This window comes from Urocitellus parryii, chromosome 6 (assembly GCF_045843805.1).
Source record: "Urocitellus parryii isolate mUroPar1 chromosome 6, mUroPar1.hap1, whole genome shotgun sequence".
NCBI classification, from domain to species: domain Eukaryota; kingdom Metazoa; phylum Chordata; class Mammalia; order Rodentia; family Sciuridae; genus Urocitellus; species Urocitellus parryii.
The window spans coordinates 134164700-134188999 of NC_135536.1; the positions used below are offsets into that span (position 1 = coordinate 134164700).

Consider the following 24300-nt stretch of genomic DNA (forward strand, 5'->3'; position numbering starts at 1 on the left):
ATTCTTTCGTCACCTGTCTGACTACAAATAGCTTAACAGCAGGAGGAGAGAGACTGCTCAGGGCTTCTGGGGGAAGGTCAGGCTTCTAGTCCTTGAAGCCTGACTCGCCTCTTCCCTGTTCCCCACCTCTACACCCAACTGCCCACCCCCCACCCCAGGATGGGGCCCACAGCTACTGCCTGGTGAGGGGCCTGCAGTCCTGGCCCAGAGGCGTCTCCACGAACGCTCTGCTCCCTTCCCGCCCCAGGAAGATGTGCCAGGTCTGGCTGCTGATTTCCCCCTTTGGCGAGTTTCATCTTTTCTGTAATTAGAGCCCTGGGCTGGGGAAACTTGTAGAAACCCATGAACCTGGGCCGCTCTCGGGCTGTAGGGAGCCTCTGGTGCGGGCAGTGTGGAATGGGAGGAGAGGGCTGGGCTCTGTCAACTGGGCTCGGGGCCTCCCGGCAGAGCACACTGGTTCCTGGGAGGCCACTGGCAAGTGCACACTAGGGCTGGGAAGAAAGGGGTCCTCTCTCTGCCCCCTTCCATGCAGGGACCATTAAAAAGTGGCTAGGGGGAGCAGTTCAGGCCAGAGCCCTGGTGATCTGGGAAGGGGATGGCAGCTAGAGGTGGGGCTGAGCAGCTGGGGAAGGGGTCAGTGAAGCCCCTTACTTTTTTGGGGGGGGTGGTGGTGCTGGGGATCGAATCTGTCTTATACATGCTGGGCAAGAGCTCTGTCAGAGCTACATCCCCACCCGGCTCACCCTCGTTTCCAAGGTGAGTTGTCCTGACCAAACTTTGGGCCTCTTTGGCAGCAGGCTGGCCACGTGGCTGCCAAAGAAAGGGTCTGGCTGGAGCCACATCAGGGACACTGGACTGGAAGTGGCTCCTTTCTGAGAGCTAAGTAAAAGGGTCTGGGGGCAGTCTCCCTGGAGCTGGGGATGCAGGATGCTCACCCCAGATGTATCTGGTTCCCTCCTGTTTCCAGTTTTCTGTGGACCTGTGTGGATTAGGCTTGGGGTCAAGTCTTTCTGGGGTTCGCTGGCCTCTGGAAGTGCTCCTGGGAGCATTTCCTGCCCCCATCCCCCGTTCTGGCCTCCTCTGAGGACCACCTACGGTAGGAGAAACATTTTCCCAATAACATCTGCTGGGGATGGTTCTGCCTGCTAGTAACTAATGTAGCTTGAACCCTGCCAGATCCAGAGTCTTCACAGTGGGGACACTGAGCTTCACTTCCATCTGTCAAGTGGCCCACAGTAGCCAGATTGAGGATTTTCTGAGGGTCATTCTCCATGGGTGGTTGGTGGACAGTGGTCACAGGTGCCCACCTGACTCTGGCTGGAATTGCCTAAGCCACTTCTTAGCTCCTTCTTCTCATCTTTGTAGCCTTGGATGTGTGGCTGCAGCTTTCTGAAAGTCCCTAGACTGAAGTCTCATCACTTGGGGTCCTTTCTCTGAGCAGTTTCCTCCACTTTTAGGGCTTTTACCATGACCTCCACAAATTTTCTTTTTCAGCTCAGTGGTAGAGCACTTGCCTAGTGTGCATGAGACCCTGGCTGGGGGAGAGGGAACCCACTGTTTTCTTCCTGACTGTAGTGCTGCATTTCACCTGCTGGCCACCCACCCCTAGCTGGCATGTTAAACTCACCTTCCTGTAACAAAACTGACCATTTTGCTGTCCACACCTCTCCCTACACCTGTGGCTGTTGGTTCTGGGATCTGTTTGCCCTGTTTCTTCCAAGGGTCTAGGGTTCCTGGTTTAAATGTGGTGGTGGTGGAACTTAGATAAAAGTCTTAAGTCAGACAACCTGGGCTCAAACCCTGGCTCTGGGTCACCTTGGGTCATGTGCTCAACCTCTCTGGATCTCAGTTCATCTGTAAAATGGAAATACTAAGACCAGCTCCATGGCCTGTGGGGACTAAAAGACCAAATGCTCAGAAGCACCAGTGCCAAGTCTGGCCCATCAGAGGACTGAAAATGTTGGCCACCATTATCAGAGAGGCTTTTGGGAGTTTCCTAGTTCATACTTGGGTCCTGTTTATATTCCCTCTGATCCATCCTGCACAGTGATCAGACCCGTCACTCTTCCCTGCAGACGATTCTTCATGGGCTCCTTCGATAAACCTGGTGTCCCTTGCAGTGCTGTTTTCCCTCTAGCCCACTGCAGTTCTTCATGCTCTGATTTGCTCCTGACTGTGTGTGGCAAAGGTGTGGGCTGTCTGGAGGTGTGTTTAGGAAGAGTGTCCGGGCTCTGTGATACTCCCAGCTGAAGCTGAAGGACCTCCTTGGGTTTCTGTGCTGAGGAAATGAGGCCTGCCAGGCCAGGGCCCCCATTAGACAGGACAGGAAAGAAAACAACCTGTCCAAACAGAGGCATCCTGAGAGGGGCTGCCTGATAGCTGTGCAGACAGATGCCAGAATCCTCTGTTAAGGACCAGTCAGAAGCTTGGTGGCTCATGTTACTGGCACCCCAGCCTGTCTCTCCAGCCCCACTCCCCTGGGCCACTTATTCAAGCCCCACCTACTAGGGGCAGCAACTACCTTGTGCTGACTTTGACATCCTGGCTGGCCTCCATGGTCAAACTCAGGGGCAGGAGGATGTCAGCATCCCTTGCTTTCTATGGGGAGTAGGCATAGAGAACTGTAATTCCTCCCTCTTTCTTCCCTCTGGGAGGAAGCCATAGCCCACCCGCAGAGTGCTAGAGAGGGGCTTTCCCTGCTTAGTCCTACTGTTTTGGGGTAAACTAGGGTGTTCTAATGGGATCTGCGCCTCCCGCAGCTCCTCTTCCATCTCCCTCTCATCTCCTTCCCCGAGATGAGACAGCCTGCACTCCACAGCTCAGCCAACAGCTCCTGTTTGGGGGTGGTCCCCAGCACGTCTGGAGGCTGCCCGCATCTGCAACAACTCCTCCCTTGGGGCCCAGCCTTAGAGGGAAAGGAGGGTGTGTTCCTTTAAGGGGCTGGCCCGGCAGGAGCGCGGAGGTTTGTCGGCTGCCGCTTCCTTTCGGGCCATTGAAGGTCCCTAAATCCGTCTGTTGCTTGCGACCCACACAGCCAGCGGCCCTAGCGCTTGGGTCTTGGAAGAGCGTGCTGGGGACGGTACGTGGCTCAGAGATTGCTAGGTCCCTAGGGGTCCAGTGCGGGCAGGTTCCACTCCTCGCGCTTCGGCTCTCCTGCGGACCCCCAGGCTTCTCAGGCAGGCTCAGGGAAAGGAGGCTGGGTACTTCGGGGCCCAGGCTGAACTGGATTGCGGTCGCCCCCCTGGAGCCGCCGTGGGCGCAAGTGGGGTGCGGACAGCGAGAGCGCACCAGGAGGGGGAAAGCGGGAGCCAACTAGGTGGCCTCTGAGACCCCAGCCCGGTGCCGGTCCCTTCCGGTCTTGTGCTGTCCAGGTCCTGCTGCGTCCAGCACAGGGCACCGCGCCAGGCTCTGCTTTGGGCATCCGCTGGATGCTGCGGGGCCACGGGAACTTGGAAGGGGCTGGGGATAACTTGTGAGGTGGACGGGCGGACTTGAGCCGCTCCCTCTCGGCCGCCCGTTCTGGCCACCTCGGGGAAGGGTGTATGGATATCCGTGGGTTCCTGGATAGCAGCACCCGAAGAGGCAGGGAGGGTGGGAGGCAGAGCCCTAGGTGGGAGATGGCTTCGCTCAGGGAGGAATTTAGACTGGGAAGGAAGGAGTGCGGGACATTTTGACCCTTGCCTGCCACCAGCTCACTGGGTGGTCGTGGGCAGCCTGTGACCCCGCCGACCCTCGATTCTCGGGAGTGCCTCTGCTTTCTGCATTAGGCTCCCCAGCTCCTCCCACATCCCTGAACTGGTGAGAGGGCCAGGAATGCTGGTACAAATACCCAGGGCTCGCACTTTCTGGGCTGCGGGTTCAAAGGCTCTTGTAAAGCCTTGTCTTCCCCGACCCTCGAAGTCAAATTCCTCACGGGCAGTGGGGCCGGTGGAGAACTGGGGGCAATGCTGCCCTCTGCTGGTATCTGGGGGACTTGTATTCATGGGTGGCCCACTGAGGGTGTGAATCTGGTGGGGGAGGTGAACCCCCTACCCCCAACAGCGCTCAGTTTATTGCTTTAACGTGTGGGGGCTTTAGGCAAGTGGAGCCTGGGAAAAGCCAGTCCAAGATATTTGCCAAAAATAAAGCTTGGACTTGGCCTCAGTTTCCCCAGATGAAAAGAGAAGGCAATGGTGATGGCTTTTCTTTTAGCTCACTGAGATAATGTGAGTTTTGATTTTGTACATTTATGATAACAACAGTAATACTAGCTAATATTGTTGAGTGCTTGCCCCAAACCGGTAGTATTCTATGCTCTGTAGACACTGTCTTCCTTCAACTTTATTATTATTTTGCAGTACTGGGGATTGAACCCAGGACTTCACGCATGCTAGCTAGGCAAGTGCTCCACTACTGAACTAAATCCCCAGTATTCCACTTCCCCTTTTTAAAAATTTGAGACAAGATCTCTGTTAGTTACTGAGGTTGGCCTCAAACTTGAGATCTTTCTGCCTCAGCCTCCAGAGTACCTCTTCTTCATTGGCATAATAGGGGTCATGACAATACCAACCAGAAAATATTTTTTTTGTGTGTGTGTGTGTGTGTATTGGGCATTGCTGTGTGTGCCTCTAATCCCAGGTACTTGGGTCTCTGGGGATGGGAAGAGTGCCTTGGGGACTCACACTTTGCAGCTCCAGAGGGCAGATCTTGCAGAGAACCCAGGGGTTCTGTCTGTTCTGCTTTAGTGCATGTTTCTGAACTGTGGTTTACCTCCTCCTTGATTGTAAGAATGATGAGGGAACAATATGCATATAACGTAGAATTGCATTGGTTCAGGAGAGACTTTTACCAACACATGAATGTTTGGAGATTTCTGACCTTTAAAGAGCAATTCAATGTATGGATTCCTTATAATAAAGGCTCACAGTTCTGCAGAAAGTGCCTACCTTTCTTTCTTTCTTTATTTGTACCCACCAGGGATTGAATCCAGGGGTGCTTAACCACTGAGCCACATCCTCATCCCTTTTTATTTTGAGACAGCGTCTCTCTGAGTTGCTTAGGGTCTCCCTAAGTAGCTGAGGCTGGCACTGAACTTGTGATCCTCCTGCCTCAACCTCCTGAGTTGCTGGGATTACAGGTGTGCACCATTGCCCCCAGCTAGGAAGTGCCTTTGTTTGGAGGTTCTAGCAGGGGAGCTCAGCTACTTATGTACACTTGAAGAATGATTCTTCTTTATCAGGGAAGGTTGTCCTTTGACTAAACTGGAAGCTTCAGGAGGAACACACATGGAGTAGTGAGGGAGGAAGGGAACATCCACCTAGCCAGCCAGATCAGTTGAATCAACCCTGGTGATCACTGGGGTGACAGATGTAGCAGCCACATTGCCTTCCATCCAGAAAGTGCCTTTCTTTAGTATACATACAGATTTCCCTTGCCATCCAAATTTGCTAATCACTCTCCAAGATTCAGGAACCAAATAGATCTGGATGATGTGGCATCTCTTCCAACATGAATTCTCAAAAATCTCAATATCCCAAACTGTTGCCATCCCAACTCAAGGATGCAATAAGGGCTGGGGGTGTGACTCAACGGTAGAGCACTTATCTAGTTGAGTGAGGTCCTGGGTTTGATCTCCAGTACTGCAGAAAATTAGAGGTGGGGGGACATAAATTTGGTGAGGAAGGAATACCTGTGGTTTAGCTGCTTAACAGAACTTAACACCATATTTCTTCTTTTTTAAATAAAATTAAAATCCAATGAAGAAATTGCCTAAATGGATCCCTAAGTTAAAAGACAAAACAGATTGAAGATAATTTCATTCTGGGTCACACTTTGTCTTAATATTTTTGCAGTGCTGGGGGTCTAGCAGGGGAGCTCAGCTACTGGCACATGCTGGGCAAGTACTCTGTCACTGGGCTATGCCTCCAGCCCTGGGTCCGACTTTTAATACTGGCAAATCTGGTTCCCACTGGAATCAAATGCCTCCAGGATCTACATCTTGAAGAAGGCAGCACTCACTTCAGGGGCGAAGGCTGCTAAGGGTGGCAGAGCAACACCTGTGGGCATATATCAGTAGAGAATTGAAGGTGATTTTTTTTTTTTTTTCTGGGTTGCTCTTGTCTTGGTTAGCACTCTGATACTCTGATGACAGAGTTCTGAGTAGTCTGACTTTGTTTTTTTGTCTAACATTTTTTGAGGCATGATTTTGCAAAAATGCATTTTTTTTCAGGTATACAAATGTCACTCTGTGGCAGAAACACCTCACTTGTTCATGCTCAGGAAGGCCCTTCTTGCTGGGCAGCATTGGTGCTGGCTGAGCTGTTCTAACAGGCTGGAAGTGTTGCAGGCAGAAGCAGGGAGCCCTTCTGTTTGGAAGGCTCTAGGTGCCCAGGGACTGGGTGGACCCTGGGACGTCCAGCTCAACACCCACAATCCTCTCAGTCATTGCTCTGCTTCCCTCTCAGTTCCCCAAGTGAAGGCTCAAGGAGGGAAAGGAAATTGACTTTAGGGAGGGTCTACTCTGCGCTCTACTCTGGGCTGTGTACTCCACACAATTACCTCCCTGAATTTGGCCTGATGGTTGTAGACTTTGGAGCCTGTATAGATTAAAATTCTAGCTCTACCATTTTCTAGATGGTTGACCTTTGGCTTAATCTCACTCACCAGACTTAATTTCTCTACATCTTGGTTTTCCCATCTGCAATGTGGGGATACAAATAGGCCCCAGCTCTAGGGGTTGGGATGGGGATCCAGTGATATACTAAATGCTCATTAAAGTTGGCTGTTTTTACTTTTTTTTTTCTTTTTTGCAGTATTGGGGATCAAACTCAGGGCCTCACTAATGCTAGGCAAGAGCTACATTCCTAGCCTGGCTATTCATGCTTAATGCTGATGCTAAGAATGCTGTGAATGGATTTGTTTGGCCAAGAGAGGCTAAACTGTGTTCCCCAGTAGCCGCAAAATGTGTTGGTTTAATACAACAGGATTTGCTCAGGGGACAATGAGGTGGATGTGGTCTAGGCTGATGACAGCCCTGCCAGTCAATCTGTGGTTCCTATTTCTGAGTCTAAACTTTTCTACTGTGGTGGCCAGCAGATTAGGGGAAAGAATACCTGCAAAAGGTGTCCTCAGTAGGCTTAACTGTGTGACCTGGACCTGGAGCATGTTATTTCTGCTGGCTGCCATTGGCCAGAAATGAGTTACCTGGCTTTTGGTATGATTTGGATATGAGGTGTCTCCCCCAAAGCTCCTGTGTGAGTGCAGGAATATTCAGAGGTGAAATGATTAGATGGCGAGAGATGTAACCTAATTGGTCTACCATACTTTGCATGCACTGACTGGGTGGTAACTGTGGGCAGGTGGGGTGTGGCTGGAGGAGCTGGGTTCCTGGGGGCTGCCCTGGGAGAGTGCATCTTGCTGCAGCCTCTTTGCCTCTCCCTCTATCTCTGCTTCCTAGCCACCTGGAATGTTCCTTTGCTCTTCTGCACAACATTCTGCCTCAGCGTGCTGCTGGTGCAACGTACTCAGCGGACCATGAATGAAACCTCTGAAACGATTAGCTCAAATAAACTTTCCCTTTTCTAAGTTGTTCTTGTCAGGCATTTTGGTCATAGTGATGCAAAACTAATTAACCCAGCCCTCTTAGCTTCAAGGAAGACCAGAAATACAGCCTTTAGCTGAGTGGTCATGCATCTCTCTAGAATTCCATTACCATAACAGAAAACCAGAACATACTAATGAGAAATGTGCCAGGGGGCAGGTTTATGACCTCCATGTCACAACTGGGGAAACCTGTTTAGAACCACATAGCTAATACTAAATACAGTCAACTCTGTACACATTCAACCAATGACTAATGGAAATTATTAGGAAATTTTTTATCTGCATTGAATATATACAAACTTTTTTGTTGCTATTCAGGAAACAACTATTTCCATAGCATTTACATTGTAGTAGGTATTATAAATTATCTAGAGATAATTTGAAGTACAGGGATGTGTGTAGGTTCTATGCAAATACTGTGGCAGATTAAGTAAAGGACTTCAGTATCTGTGGTTTTTGGTATCTTCAGGGGTCCAACAACAATCCCCCACCATTACTGAGGGACTACTGAAGTGGAGGTGGGTTTTGACCCTCAATCTTCTAGTTCACAAACTCCATCCCAGGTTGCCTGATTTTGGTTATGCTGTGCAGGGACTTACTGGAATTCAGCAGGGCAGTTTCTCTCTCTCTCTCTCTCTCTCTCTCTCTTGGAATTGAATACAGAGGCGCTTAACCACTGAGCCACATCCCCACTCCTTTTAAATATTTTATATAGAGACAGGGTCTCCCTGAGTTACTTGGGGCTTTGCTAAGTTGCTGAGGCTGACTTTGAGCTCATGACTCTCCTGCCTCAGCCTCCCGAGCTGCTGAGATCACAGGCGTGCACCACTGCACCTGGCTAGGGCAATTCCTCTTGAACAAGAGTTGAATCCTCAGAGGGGACAGTGTTCCTGCTACAGGGCACAGCACAGATGGCAAATCTGGGCCTCATTTCTGCCAAGCTGTCTAAGAGAATGGCATGATATATCGCTCATCTTCTTCCACGTCCAAGCCTCTTCAGCAACTGCTCCTGACTCTTCTGAAAACAAGAGTGTTTCCTCCAAGTCTGGTCAACTTCATAGACCAATGCTTTGCTTTGTTTTTCCTTTCCTTTCTTCTCCCCTTCCTCCCTCCTTCCCTCCCTTCTCTCTCATTTTCTTTTTAGGGTTTCTTCCCCTTCTGGTTCCTGTGCACAGGCATTCATAAGACCACACACTTGCAATCATAGCCAGATGGCAATTGTATGTTCTGCTTTTTCTGTTTTAAATGACACCCTCAGCATTCTTCTGTGTTGCTACAGGATAATCATAGTTATATTTACAAATGCCTGCTGTCACTCTGGTCTTGCTGTCCCACAGTCCACCTTCGACTTGCCTCCAGGGGATGTTTCTACAATGTAAGTCTGATCCTTTTGCTCCTCTGCTTAAAGCCATCTTGGCACCCCAGGACATTAGGGCATCTAGGCACAGACCCTGTTGACCTTCTTGCATCTTAACCTCTATACCAGTTAGAGTCTTGGCAGAAAATGGAATTTGTTCCAGATGGTTCTGACAAAGAGACTTTAATGAAGGTAGGGATCAAATGAGGACAAGCAGCAGTAGACACTATGGCGGAGCCACTGGAGCGGGGAGGGAGCAGGGAAGAAATGCTGCTTCTCTCTCTTCCCTCCTACCCATCTCCTGTGTTTCCCATTGACTGAATCCATCTGGAGGCCAGAGGCCAGTGGGCCCTGGTGGAATGACCCACAGGGATCAATGCATGGCACAGAAGGGCAGAGAGTGGACCTGGGAGTGCGTAGGGGGAGGACACAAATGGAGATCCCCCAGCACACCCCTATTCCCCAGGTGTTGTCCCTAGCCTCTGCACCTTTGCAGTGACTGTGTCTCTGCAAGAAAAATCAGTCTGTCTTTTTCCACCTTGAAAATTCCTGTCTTTAATCTTGTTTCAATGCTCCCTGGACTGAGCTCCTTCAGTCTTTTAATTGTTGAGAACGCTCATTAAAAGCAAGGGTGAGCTGAGGAAGCACTAGTCTTGGGTGCAAACTTGAAGTAGGGAAGTGTGTGTGTTTGCCAAAAATTTTGCAATCAAGGCAGGATATTTTAGAGCAATTTTTTTTGGGGGGGTACCTGGGATTGAACTCAGAGGCACTCAACCCCTGAGCTGTATCCCCAGCCCTATTATGTATTCTTATGTAGAGACAGGGTCTCACTGAGTTGCTTATTGCCTTGCTTTTGTTGAGGCTGGCTTTGAACTTTTGATCCTCCTGCCTTAGCCTCCCAAGCTGCTGGGATTATAGGCATGTGTCACTGAGCCCAGCTTAATGGGATATTTAAAAAAAATCAAATCAACAAACTACAACTCATGGGCCAGCTGCCTATTTTATTTGAATATCCACCTAAACAGGAATAATGCTCTAGTGTGATGTTTAAAAAACTTCTTTTTAACCTTGACTTAGGGTAAGAAATAAATTTCACATTGTGACCCCTACAACTCCAGACCCCCAGACATTGGACTGAAACAAAAGTTTCTTGTTGCAGGATTTATTTTCACTAAGCATGAAATGCACTTTGCTATTTTTTATTCTAGTCTAGTCAGTTTGGTTTCATTAAAATATGCTGCTCAGGAGGCTGAGACAGGAGGATCACAAGTTCAAGGCCAGCCTTGGCAATTTAGTAAGACCCCATCTCAAACTAAAATGTAAAAAAGACTGAGAATGTAGCTCAGTGGTAAAGTGCCCCTGGGTTCAATTCCCAATGTCAAATAAAATAAAATATAAAATAAATAAATAAAGCAAAATAAAATAATTGCTCATGACCTCTCAAATTCAAACCCGTGATTTGAGAAATATTGATAGTGTCACATCATCTGGCTTAATTTTTTCCATGCTCTTTTTGTTGCCTACTAATTCCTCTGAGGGTTTATTTGTTTGCTATTGCCCCTCCTGCCTGCAGAGAGCAGAGATTCCTCTAGCTTTTCCAGCACCGAGCCTGGTGCTGGAAGATGCTTCATAATGAACTATAGAGAGGTGATTGAGTGCAGGTCGAACAGAGGGATCCCAGGGCACTGCAGTGGGGGTCTCTAATTGGCTTTTCCCCCCTCCTCCTCCCAGTTTGCCCCAGGGCCCCAGCCTGGCCCAGGATGCACCGGAGCTGCTGCTGTGGGTGCTGCGCTGCAGCACCATGGGTCCTGGTCTTGCTGTTCCTGCTGCCCTGCGTTTCTGGACTGCCCTTCTATAACGGCTTCTACTATTCCAACAGCCCCAATGGCAGGAATCCAGGCAATGGCTATGGCGAAGGTGGGTGGCCTCCTGGGCCGGATCCTGGTTCCTGCTGTGCTATGCAGGTTCCAGGCTGGGATGGGGGACAGGGTATGACACAGTAGTTTCTTCCCCATCTTGGCTTTTGGGGTGGATCAGCCTTGCTTCTTAGACAAGAGGAAGAGATGGTTTAGTTACTGTTTGCTGTCTCCTTGGACATGAGGCCATATTCACTTAGGGATGATCACTTTGCTTATTTTACACTTTCCCCAAAGTCCTGCCAGTTCTTCAAGATCTGGCTGAAATGAGATCTCTCCTGGGCTCCCCAGTAAAAAGAGGGCTTGGGGTCATATAGATGTGAGTTTGAATCTTAATTCTGCTTCTTACTGGCTGGCCTTGGGCAGAAGACTTCTTCTCTCTCTTTTTTTTTTCTTTTGATACTGAGTATTGAATCTGGGGGTGCTTAACCACTGAGCTACAACCCCAGCCCCCAGCCCTTTTTATTTTATTTTGAGACAGGGTGTCACTAAGTTGCTCAGGCTGGTCTTAAACTTGTGATCTTCCTGTCTTAGCCTCCCAAATAACTGGGATTCCAGGTGTGCATCTGGCTCATCAGTTAACTTTTGATGTGTAACAAACCACCCCAAAACTCAGTGGCTTAAGACAAGAGCCATTTATTCAGCTGCCTGTGGGTCAGCATTTGACAGGGGGCTCCCTTTCTTCTGGCCTTGCACTTGAGACTTGCAGATGCACCCGCAGGGTGCTGACAGGCTGGGGGCTGGTTGATTTAGGGTGGCCCCAGCTGGGGAGGCTTGCTTCTGCTCCAGGTGGTCTTTCATGCTCAGTAGGCAAGCCTTGGCTTGATGCTCATGGGGGGCTGGTGAGGACCCATGAGAAACCGGAAGAAGCCAGATCTCCTGGAACTGAGGCTCAGAGCAGGCACTATGGGACGGTCATACCAGCCATGTCCATTTGGTTAAATCCAGTGGCAAGGCCAGTACACATTCCAGGGACAGGGGAATAGATATTACCTCTTGATGGCAGGAGATACACAGGCACACTGCAAGGGGGGGTGGATGGGTTGAGCAGGGAGGCCATTTTTTCACTCATAACAATTGACCCTGAAGGGAGGTAGAGATGTGCTGCAGCTGTCCCTCCCTGTCCCCTACCTCTCCCCATAGGCCTTTTCAATGGGGTGAAGTTGGTTGTAGAGACGCCCGAGGAGACGCTGTTCACCCACCGGGGGGCTACTGTGACCCTGCCCTGCCACTACCACTATGAGCCAGCGCTGGCCTCCCCAAGGCCCGTGCGCATCAAGTGGTGGAAGCTGTCAGAGAACGGGGCCCCAGAGCAGGATGTGCTGGTGGCCATAGGGAAGAGGCACCGCTCCTTTGGGGACTACCAAGGCCGCGTGCACCTGCGGCAGGACAAGGAACGTGAAGTCTCACTGGAGCTCTGGGACCTGCGGCTGGAAGACTATGGGCGCTACCGCTGTGAGGTCATTGATGGGCTAGAGGATGAGAGCGGCCTGGTGGAGCTGGAGCTGCGGGGTGAGGCCCTGACCGGGACTGGGTGATGCTGGGACCTAAGGGAGGGGAGAGGCCCCTGAGAGAGCATCCGGATGTTTGTGCTTTATGTAGAAAATTATGTCCTCATAAGGAAGCTACTATTATTACCACCCTGATTTTACAGATGAGGAAACCCAAAGAGGCCAAGTAACTTCTCTGAGGTTACCCAGCTCATAAATGGCAAAGCTGGCATTTGGACCCCGGCAGCAGCCTCCAGCATCTACTGCCTTCTGTTCTCTTTCACTCATGTCCCGTTCAGAGAGAGGACAGTGGGAGCCAGTATTATAGCTCATTAGAGCCAGGGCTGAGATTTGAGCAGGGTTAGCAGGCAATGAAAGAATGTGGCAGGCCCAGCATGCAATGAGAGGGAGTGGCAGGGGTGAGCCCTGTCCCATCCAGAGGGGCCACTCTACTCAGGCCCAGCCGATGATGCCATGGCAGAATGCAGGCCCGGTGCAATCAGATTTCCTAATTTGATGAGAGCTTATCTTTTTATGTGAAATGACTGTCTTTTTTTGTAACAATCTCCTTTTTAAATACGAATATTAAAAAATATATATGGGGTTTGAACCTAGGGACACTTAAACACTGAGCCACATTTCCAACCCTTTTTATATTTTTTATTCTTATGTTGCTTATGGCCTCACTAAATGGCTGAGGCTGCCTTTGAACTTTCAAGCCTCTCCTGAGCAGCTGGGATTACAGGTGTATGCCACTGCACTCGGCTCCTATTTTAATTTTAATTAATTAAACTTTTTAGTTTTTTTGTAGAACTACAGATTGAACCCAAGGTTGCTCGACCACTGAACCACATTCCCAGCCCTTTTTGTTTTTTATTTTGAGACAGATTCTTGCTAAATTGCCCAGGTTGTCCTTGAACTTGTGATCCTCCTGTCTTAGGCTCCCAAGTCACCGGGATCATAGGTGTGTGCCACCGTGCCCCACAAAAGTCTTCTTTTCTGGAAAAGACCCAGGACTGTCAAAACTAGTCAAGACCCCGCAAGCCAGATTTTGTTTGTGGGCCCCAGTTTAAGATCTAAGTTCCTTTCACCTCCTCTGTCTCTGGGATAAGGCTGGGAGTCCTGATGTCGGTCTGCCCTGTTAGGGAGGCAGCAGGGAGGGAGGAAGATTCTTGGACTCCATCTGGCCCATCTCTGCTGTGACCCCTGGGAATGAATGCCTCAGCCTCTCAGAGCTCTGGGCTGTTCTGAGAGGTGTGAATGGGGACAAGAGTAGTTCCTCCATTACCTGCCTCAGAGGCCAGGAGAATAAATGCACATCCTGGAAACTTGGCTTCATCTTTGCAGCACTCCAACTTTGAAGTCCCTGTGGCTTAGATGGTGCCTGAGAGAGGCCACATTGCTCATTTTGGATTTGGATATGGTGGAGGGAAGGGAGAGAGCCTGCAGGATTCATTTGTCTGGATTGGCAGAAGCAGCCTACAGAGGCAGGGAATCCTCACCCAGGGCTAGGAATTTGAGATGATACCAGGCGCACAATAATCCCCCTGTGAGCATACAGGAAGGTTAAGATGTGATTGTCAGGCCCATGGTCTTCTGTCTCTCTCTCTCTCTCTCTCTTTTTGGGGGGGAGGGTACTAGGAATTGTATCCACCAGTACTCTGTCACTGAGCTACAACCCACCCCCAATTTCTTCCCTCAACTTCCCTTTTTAAAAATTTTATCAAGACAGGGTTTTACTAAATTGTCAAGACTGGCCTCAAACTTTCCATCCTCCTGCTTCAGCCTCCCGATTTGCTGGAATTACAGGTGTGTACCACCACGACCAGCTCCCTTGGGCTTCTGTGCCCTCTTAGACTGGCTTTGCCCAGGTACCGGTACCCCAGCAAGACTGGGTTTGGTGCTTGACATATTCCATGTCCTTGGCTACAGGGAGGAGTTCCTACTCAGGGCCTTGCTCATAAACAATGGAAGCCCAGCAGGGTCCCCTTCTGAACCCTTAGAGTCACGCCTACTTTTTAAGATTTCATCCAACTTGCTAGGAACTGAATTTCCAATGCTTAAAAAACTTATTATAGTAAAATTTCAAACATGCATGACAAATTTTGAGGGGACTTTGTGGCCCCCATTGTATCCTGACTACTAAGAGAGGGCCCCAAGCCTTTCCTGACTTCAAGCCTCCTTTATTTAAGGGCCCTTCACTACCCTCTTCCCATAGCTTCTAGGGCCTCTCCTTCCCCTACAAAACATCTGTCATATGTGGAAAATGTCTTATATTTTCCTAAGAAACTTCCATATTCATAATGACATATACAGTCAGTCCTCTGTAACTGTGGACCCTTCATCTGCAAATTCAACCAACTCACAGCTCAAAAATTATTTGGAAAAAAGAATTCCAAGAAGTTCCAAAAAAAGCAAAACTAAAGTTTGCTGCATGCCAAGTACTATGCTAAATCCATAAGAATGAAGTGCTGTGTAGGCTTTGTATTAAGGCATCATAAATAATCTAGAGATGATTTAAAGTATACAGGAAGATATATGTAGGTTCTATGCAAATACTATGCTTTTTTTTTTTCTCCTTTTTCAGTGCTGGGGATTGAACCCAGGGGCATCTACTACTGAGTCTCAGCCCCTGCCCTTTTAATTATTTTTATTTTTGAGCCAGGGTCTTGCTAAATTGCCCAGCCTGGCCTTGAACTTGTGATCCTCCTGCCTCGGCCTCTGGAGTATCTGGATTATTGGCATGCACCACCATGCCTGGCAATACTATATAATTTTATATAGGGGATTTGAACATCCTTGGATTTGGGTATTTGAGGAGGGTCCCTGGAACGGATCCCTTTGGACACTGAGGAAAGCCTGTGTGATTAGGTCTTAGCTATTGGGAGGGACGTTGGGAGCCAAATCCAGCTTCTGGAGTCCAAAGCCAGTGCCCATCTTGTACATGATAGCATCTCCTCACTGAGGTTCTCTCCATAGCCCCATAAGTAAGGCAGTATTCCCATTTTAAATTTGGAGACATTGGGCTGGTTAATCACCTTCACAAGCCAAGGCACGTTTCCTGAATGCCGCTGTTGCCTGCTCAGCTCCAGGAAGTAAAGCTCATAGGCTCTGCCTGGATGTGGGCAGTGGGTAGGAGATGGAGGTTTGCTGAGCTTCCTGAGTGACCGTGTGAGTGTGTGTGTGTGTCGGGGGTCGTGTGTCCCAGTGGAGGAGGAAGAGCTGACTGTGCAGCCCACCCCTCCAAGCTCCTTTCCTCCCTCTCCAGGCGTGGTCTTTCCCTACCAGCCCCCTCAGGGGCGCTACCAGCTCAACTTCCATGAGGCCCAGCAGGCCTGTGAGGAGCAGGATGCAGTAGTGGCCTCCTTTGAGCAGCTCTTCCGGGCCTGGGAGGAAGGCCTGGACTGGTGCAACGCAGGCTGGCTGCAGGATGCCACGGTGCAGTACCCCATCACGCTGCCCCGAGAGCCCTGTGGTGGCCTGGGCCTGGCGCCTGGTGTGCGCAGCTATGGCCCACGCCACCACCGCCTGCATCGCTACGATGTTTTCTGCTTTGCTGCTGCCCTCAAGGGTGAGTGGAGTGGCCAAGCACAGGCCTGTGGGTTGATGGGCACCTGGGACCTGCAGGGAACTTCTGGACCCTTCTGCCCACCCTGCTGACACTTCCACCTAGAGGTCTAGAGCCCCAGCAGATCTGGAAGCAATACTGGTGGGATTTTGAGTGTTTTGCTGCTTTTGCTTCTTGCAAACATTGGTTTATTCTCATCGAGCATTTTCTAGTGCTGGGGCCTAGACGAGGCTCAGGGGCATTATAGACAAAGGAAACGCATCTGTCCTCGTAAAATGGCCTGTTTCATCAGAAGATAAGTGAAAACAGGAATTGGTTCAGTGCTGTATCCTAGGCACTTAGAGAAATGTCTTGCACATAGCAGGTACTCAGTAAATGACTGGGTGAGAGACTCTGGTCCAGCCCAGGTGGGATGCCCACTTGGGGGTACAATCAGGGAAGGGTGGCAGGGGAGTACAGACATAACCAGAGGGACCCAGCCCTATGGCAAGTAGAGTGGGACTCTCAGGTGCCAAGGTGTGGGAAGTTACACTTCCCAAAATGTCCACCGCACATGTCCACAGCATCGTGGTCCCCTGGGCTTGGACAGTTGTCAGGTTCTTGGGATGGGCTCTGCTGGGGTCACTGTCTCAGCTGCCCAGCACTAATGCCCCACCTTCCCCCAGGGCGGGTGTACTACCTGGAGCACCCCGAGAAGCTGACGCTGAAGGAGGCCCGGGAGGCCTGCCAGGAAGATGGTGCCCAGATTGCCAAGGTGGGCCAGCTCTTTGCTGCCTGGAAGTTCCGTGGCCTGGACCGCTGTGATGCCGGCTGGCTGGCAGATGGCAGCGCCCGCTACCCTGTGGCTCATCCCCGTCCCAACTGCGGGCCCCCAGAGCCTGGAGTCCGGAGTTTCGGCTTCCCAGACCCTCAGAGCCGCCTGGATGGCGTCTACTGCTACCGCCCCCGCTAGGATCTGGGCGACCAGCTTTGCATCCCCCCGGGGCTGTGTATTTATTGAGTGGTTCCATTCTCCTAATGGGTCGGGGCAATTTTAGTATTGTTTTTATACTTCTCAACTTAAATATTTTTTAAAAGTATCATTATTTTTTGTAAATCCAGCAGCATCCAAGTACCAGCTTCCCTGGACACCCTGAGGCGCTCCCCATCACAAATATTTGAGGTTTGTGAGCCTTTTAGAGGGCTCCCTGCTATTTCTGAGTCCAGCCTGTGTCCTTCCTCAGAGGAGGCTGATACCCGAGTGGGCAGTGACCTGGCCACAAGGGGTCAAGGCATGGTGGCTGCTGCTCTCCCTCTGTCTCGGTCTGGGAAGGAAGAGGAGTTGGTGATGGGGGGGGGGGTCCTTTTTATTTCTGGAGTGGCTTCCTAGGCTTCTCCTTGAGATCTGAGGGGAGGGAGAGAAGTCCTCTTCTCCCTTTCTCATCTCCACTCTGTTTCTTCTCATTTTCCCTGTGTGGAGAGCTGCCTTTGGGTGTGTGCACCTTCTTTGAATGATAAATGGTGCTATAACTCCTTCCTTTGTCCCCAACCTGCTTCTGTGCCTGTCTCTCTGTCTCGTCCAGTCTCAGGGCTCAGCTCCCAGCCTGGTGGATGTGGTAGGTTCAGTTTTGTGCCATGCTTCACAGGTGGCGGGGTCAGCGCACCTGGGGTGGGCAGGGAACTCCGTGTGCTGCCCCAGGCCGTGTGCTGCCCCAGGCCGTGCCCTGCCTCTGGTACTGGTCCAGCAGCTGGCTCCCTGGCTTGCATCCCCCAGCCCCTGATAGTGTGTCTGTGTGAGGCCCAGCAAGAGAGAGGAAGGTGCCCTCTGGAGGGCCTCAGAAGCCAGGCTCTCGGGCCTGATCCTCTGGGCCTCACCCTGAAGGAAGGCACTTTGGTTGCTTCTCACAGGCATGCCCTGCCACTTACCTCTCAGTAATGCCATCAGTTTTTCACCAGCCCAGTGCTACTCAAAGTCTGGCCAGTAGCAGCGGCAGCAGCAGCAGCACTTAGAATGCATTAGAAATGCAAATTCCTGGGCCTTACCTACAGAGTTAGAAACTCTGGGGTTGAGATTAGGCCCCTTGTTATCACAAATCCTCCAGGGGATTCTGAAAGCCACTAGCATAGATGGTTGTTTTACCAATTACAGATAGTCTCTGATGTATGATAATTTGACTTACGATTTTTTTTTTGCACTTGGCATTGAACCCAAGGGTGCTTTAAATCTGAGCTACATCCCCAACCCTTCTATTTTTTTATTTTGAGACAAGGTCTCTCTAAGTTGCCCAGGATGGTCTTGAACTTGTCCTTCTGTCTCAGCCTCCCAAGTTGCTGGGATTTTAGGCATGTGTCACTGCGTCCAGCTGACTTATGATCTTTTGACCTTACAACGTTGTATTAGTCAATGTCTTTCCTATAATAAAATATCAGTCATAAGTAACTTGTGAAAAGGTCTATTTTGGCTCATAGTTTTGGAGGTTCCAGTCCAAGATTGAGTGGCTCTTGTTCTTCTGGACTTTGCATAAGGCAGTATATCAGGATAGGTGTGGATGGCAGAGAAACAGGCTCACCTTATCAGCAAGGAAGCAAAGATAAAAGACCAAGAGCGTAGTGTCCCAAAATACCCATTCAGGGACCTGTTCCCAGTGACTGATGGACCTCCCAGAAGGGCTCACCTCCTAAAGGTCTACCAGCACCTCTCAATAACACCATCCTGGGGACCCATTTCTCAACACATGGTGCTTTGGAGAATGTTCAATATCCAAACTGTAATAGATGGCATGAAAGCAATAAATGTTCAGCATAAACTTTACTTTGAATTTTTTTTTTGTATGTGTATGGTATTGGGAATTGAACCCAGGGGTGCTTTATCACTGAGCTACATCCCCAGCCCTTTTTTATTTTTTATTTTGAGACAGTCTCACAAAATTTCTGAGGGTCTTGCAAAGTTTCTGAGTCACACCTTGAACTTGTGATCATCCTGCTTCAGCTTCCCAAGTCACTGGGATTACAGGTGTCCACTACTGTGCCTGGATGCTACTTTGAATTTTTAATTTTGATCTTTCCCTGGGCTAGCAAAATGTGGTGCAATTCTCTCTCACAATGCTGGACAGTGGCAACAAGCAGGGCTCCCAGTCACTCAATCAAAAAGAGACACAATAGATCCTCTACTGTGTACTATGTTGCTAAGCTCTGATGTTTGGTAGAATATATATATTAAAATGCATTTAATTTATCTTTTTTTAAATTGGGCTAGGGATCAAACATAGGGCCTCGTGCAAGCTAAGTAAGAGCTATACCTCCAGCCTCTCTCTCTCTCTCTCTCTCTCTCTCTCTATATATATATATATATATATATATATATATAATATATATATAAAATATATATATATAAAACATAAAAATATATAAAATAAATATATATTATATTTTTAGTACCAGGTATTGAACTCAGAGGCACTCAACCACTGAGCCACATCCCTAGCCCTACTTTGTATTTTATTTAGAGACAGGGTCTCACTGAGTTGCTTAGTGCCTTGCTTTTGCTGAGGCTGGCTTTGAACTTGCTATCCTCCTGCCTCAGCCTCCGAGCCACTGGGATCACAGGTGTGCTCCTGACTCTAAATATATTTTCGATTTCAGATATTTTCAATTTATGATGGGGTTTATGGGGATATAACCTCATAAGAAGCATCCATAGTCAGTTAATTTATCCATCAGTTACATAATTATTGAGTCCCTACTATTTGACTAGGGTCTGTGTGCTTCTTTGCTCACCCATTCTTTCCAGAGCTGTAAGTAACCTGGACACATGTATATATCACCTGCAAAGGCTCAACCATGCCCATACCTACACCTGAAAAATATATGGCACACAAACTCACACTGGCATTCACTTCCAACACAAACACTTTTGAGACAAAGCCTCGAAGGCATGTTGATGAGGGAGAGGTCCCGAGGGGGCACTGGAAGGTCACTCAGTGTTTGGCCTGCACATTCCAGCTCAATTCTTGGGGTACAATAAACAGTAAAAATTGCTCTTGTTGGTGTCTTTTTTTACCCAGTTCTGGCAATTGAACCCAAAGGTGCTCTACCACCAAGCTATATCCCAGCCCTTTTAATTTGATTTTTTTTTTTTTTTTTGTGATGCTGGGGATGGAACCCAGGGTCTTATGCATGCTAGGCATGTGCTCTACCATTAAGCTCTATCCCAAGCCCCTTTTAATTGTATTTCAAGACAGAGTCTTACAAAGTTGCTGGCCTCGAACTTGTGATCCTCCTGCTTCAGTCCCTTGTGTGGCTGGGATTACAGGTGTGCACCATAACTCCCGAGGTTTCATTGTTATCTTAAATGCACAATGTCCAGATCTTTTTGCTAGCAGTCAGCTGACCCATTTGCCCCAAAAATGTATAAGCAAGATTTATTGTTCCTAGATTGTCTGCCATTTGTTTTTTTTTTCCTTCCCTTTTGTTAAATCCTGAGTTTCCCAGTTTTTAGATTTAGTTTACCAACACAGTGTGATGGCAAAGAACCAAACTATGCAAGATGACCAGATGTTTCTCTTGTTCTTTTACAGTGCCCACTTGCTCGTCCACCCACAGTGCCACCTACTGACACATCATGCATGTGACAGGCACCCCCAGGCACACACTCCACATTCCTATCCACACATGTGCAGAATCCATCCAAAACAGCTTCACTCTAGTAAAAGTAAAGCACACCAGACATGACTGTCCCAGACTCTGAACAGACAGGAGTCACACAATGTGGGGTCACTTGATCAAAACATGTCCCCACTGTCACCATTCCTGAGAGCCTTCAACAGGCCTTAGATTGCGGTTGCCTTCTCCTTAAATTGAAAAAAGGGAAAAGAAAAGAAAGAGATCTCTTCCAATGTCTTTATTATTATAATTATCATAATCTTTAGTTTTCAAAAATATAAATAGGTGCACGGAACCCTGGTGCCTGCACGGTCCCGGGGGTGGGGTGGGGTGAGGGGGTGGGTGGCACTCCCTCTGGAAGGAAGTGCCCCCACCCAGCCCTGCCGAGAGATTGACACCTGCTAGGGTGGCAGACCCAGGTGAGAGGACACTGGGAAAGGGACCCCTGGAGGGAGGGCGACCCCCACGCTGTGAAGATCCCTCTGCTGGCTCTCTCCTGCCCGCTGACCCCGGGTCAGCTGGACCCTCACCCCCAGGCTTCTACCCCATGCAGATGGTGCAGCCCTCCTGGCTCCTTTTGTCCAATACATTCAGCTGCGGTCCAGTCTGAGTCCTTCAGGCCTCTGCCCCTTCCACCTCTTTCCAACCCCTCCTCCCTCCTCCCTAGCTCTCCCTGGAGGTGAAATAACCAACGACTCTACTGCTCTTGGATAAAGTCAGGAAACAAAAAATAATCTTCTTTATTTAACTTAACCCCTTCCCTCTCCCCCTGTCCCTGCTCTGGTCCCTGGAAAGGCACAACGGGAGATTGAAGAAATGTCTCTAAACTCAGTCCATGGGTTACAGTAAGTTTGCTTTGCTTTGGCATTTGGGGGACAAATTAGATGAGGTTTTGGTGACTTGGGGATGGGGTGGGGGTGGGTGCATACACAATGTGGGATTCATTTTTTTTCCTTTAATGGGATTCCTTATATGACAAAAAGTGACAAGAGGACACCAACTGGATGGGATGCACTGTCTGCCTGCCAGGCTCCTGGGCTCAGCATCCTGGGTGCGTTCTGGAAACTCTTCTCAGTGGGCCGTGCTGGGGTGGCTCTTCCTTGGGGGCCGTGAACTCCGTTTCTGTAGTCTGCGCTTGTAGGTGGTGGCTGGGGTGAAAGGAAGATGGGAAATATCGGTGAGCCAGGAAGAAGTGAGGCCGAGCTGAGGTGTTCCCCACTCTGCCCCTCTCCGCTGGCACCCCTCACTGCAAAACGGAGGCTCAGGAAGCCAGCCTTTAGCTGTACAGAGCCTCTTTGGGCTATGGGCATGCAGGCTGTTGTTGAAAAGGAAAGCAGGCCACCAGTTTTCTGCTACCTCCCCTCTCTGAATATGAGCCCTCTCCTGGGTCAGGCATCTGGCCTTCCCTAAGTCACAGATCACAGTCACAGTTCACTGACTTTGCCACCCTGGCTTAGTCTGAAGGATGGTGCAGCATCCCCAGGAGACAGTGAGTCCCAGCTGTCCCCTCCCAGGGATAGGAAGAAGGCCGTGCTGGCCAAATCCAGCCCCAACCCCTGTTAGTGCTCGGAGGGTGATGCTCACAGTCCGTGCAGGTGATCCGAGGCTCCTCCCAGTGCCCGCTGGGTTGGCACCGGATGGTGGGCACATGGCGCTGGACAAAGCCCTCAGTGCACTGGTACCGAACCAGGGAATTGATTTCATATCGGTCCTTCTTCTGTCCAAAGGTCCTGGCATGTTCCACCACAGGGGGGTCTCCGCAGGCCACTGAGGGGGCAAACACCCTTTAGAAAGGAGTCTCGTGGGGTCTTCTGTGATGACCCTGTGATCTGTGACAAGCTCAGAGCCCAAGGCTCTGTGGGAAGGACGTTGAACTCCACACCTGGCAGAGAGCCCTGGTTGCTGGCAAAGGGGCATTTTTATCCAGTGTCAAGAATCGGGAGACCTCTGGTTCTAACACCTGGGTTCTTTGGTGGTACAGAGTGACAGGAGCAGAGTACAAAGGGGACTGTAAGACCATGAAAAAGGAAGAGAGGGAGAAAGATGGGGAAAGAGGGGGAGAGCCAGGCAGACACTTGTGGCTTCTTTATGAAAACATCCAATGCCAGGGAAAGAGGGACCCAAAGGATAGCTGTGGACACAAGGCCACGAGAAGGAGCACCTGGATGTCCACAGATCTAAAGCTGAGGGATTAGGGCCTGACAACCCTGATTCTGTGACTGATAAACTTGGGAACCCCAAAGAGAGGGAGATTCCCAACCCAGGTGCCATCACGGGTGACTTTCTGCCTCTGATATCTAAAGGAGAGTCCTGTCCTCTAGCCTGCAACCTTCATACTCTCCTGTCCCTGTGGTCGGTCCCTAGGAGCCAGCTTGCCTTTGCCATTGGCTCTGAATGCCGGTGCTGAAAAGGAGCCCCCAAGTCAGGTTCCATCTGCTTTTAGAGAATGTCCCCACAAGACACCAGCAGCTGGAAGACAGGGGATGCCCCCCCCCCCAGGTCACACAGCAAGAGCCTCCCTTAGTGCAGAAAGTCCTGATTCTCTCTGCTCTGGATCCCCTCCCAGGCCCTGCTCACCTGTGCCCTTTTTACATGTGAAGGGCAGGTGGTAATTGCAGGGAACATCATTCCACTCGCCCTTCTCATGCCAAATCATCACCACGCAGTCCTCTCCAGTGGCAAAGAAGTTGTCAGGCTGGTTGGGACGCCATTTCTCAAATTGCTGCGGGCAGAGGTGGGGAAGGGGTGAGGAGAGGGCTGGAGCCTCATGGCTTGACCTGTCCCCCACTTTCCTTTCTTTCAGCCCAACTTCTGGCTTGTCTGGCATTGGGGAAGGCTGCTGGGAGTCTGGTCAGGGTTGTTGGAGGTGCCATGGAAACCATGGGTCCTCTGGGGAACTGGGCACACAGTTGGGAAGCTTCTCAGGAGTTCAGAACTCCCACGAATGGAGCCCTGAGAGGATTCAGCCTGTCACACCTGCAGCACTGACCCCCGCCTCTGCCATAGTGTTCACTTGGCATCTTCTGGCTTCCCATCTCTATGGACCAGGAACCTCTCTGAAGTGTTCACATGGCCTCTCATGGTGGTTTGCTGACATTCATTCCCTTCTCTCTGGCTCCCTCCCTGGCTTCGTGCCTTCTTTCACTCAATCTGTTCATCATCTCTGGGCTGGTCCCCCAAGGCAGAGGCAAACGAGGCACAATCCCTGTCCTCCAAGGCTCCTGCAACTGCTCAGTGAGTGTTTGTACCTGATTTGAATGCGTCTCTGGGGGGTCTTTATCCTACCCCTCCCCTCCAGGCCACGAACTGTGGCTGGTGCACCCAGCAGAACTCACCAAGGGGTGTCCATCTGACCAGCGGAAGTCCCCTTCGATGGTCCTGTCATTCAAGCCGACCCACTGGTAGTCTTGAGCGTTTTCTGGAGAGGGAAGTTGGGTTTGGATCTGGCATTGGACACCCTGGGGATGTCTGAAAATTGGAGCTCAGGGGATGCAGTGTGCAAGGAGGCAGGTGGGCTTCTTGGGAGCGTGCCAGCCACCTGCTTCTCAGCATATGAATGTCTGGGGTGCACTTTGGACTACCTCCCCAAGCTAGCATGGATAGATGGCAGCCACAGGGTGAGTCTGAGGCTGGTCTTGGTGAAGTGCTGTCCTGGGTCCTCTGTGCGCTCTCGGGGAACTAAAGCTACAATAAAGCCTTCCCTCCCTCCTAGCTCCCCAACCCTAACAGCCTCACTGGGTCCAAACT

General features: G+C 50.1%; 2 protein-coding genes across 3 annotated transcripts in view; one reads left to right on the forward strand and one right to left on the reverse strand.

The window, feature by feature from the left end:
• Positions 1–628: 628 nt before the first annotated feature.
• Hapln3 (hyaluronan and proteoglycan link protein 3) lies at positions 629–18656 on the forward strand. Its single transcript, XM_026388131.2, has 5 exons — positions 629–3079; positions 10670–10855; positions 11998–12366; positions 15613–15915; positions 16578–18656. Exons 2-5 carry the CDS (start codon positions 10699–10701, stop codon positions 16862–16864), a joined length of 1116 nt encoding a protein of 371 aa, XP_026243916.1. The 5' UTR covers positions 629–3079; positions 10670–10698; the 3' UTR covers positions 16865–18656.
• A 2968-nt stretch (positions 18657–21624) lies between these two features.
• Acan (aggrecan) overlaps positions 21625–24300 on the reverse strand; it is a 35244-nt gene continuing 32568 nt past the window's right edge. For both annotated transcript variants that reach the window (XM_077799433.1, XM_077799432.1), the window contains 4 exons: positions 23889–23971; positions 23131–23275; positions 22138–22320; positions 21625–21701 (listed from right to left, as the gene is read on the reverse strand). In XM_077799433.1, the coding sequence (XP_077655559.1) occupies positions 21625–21701; positions 22138–22320; positions 23131–23275; positions 23889–23971 (488 nt within the window). The remainder of the gene's footprint in view (positions 21702–22137; positions 22321–23130; positions 23276–23888; positions 23972–24300) is intronic.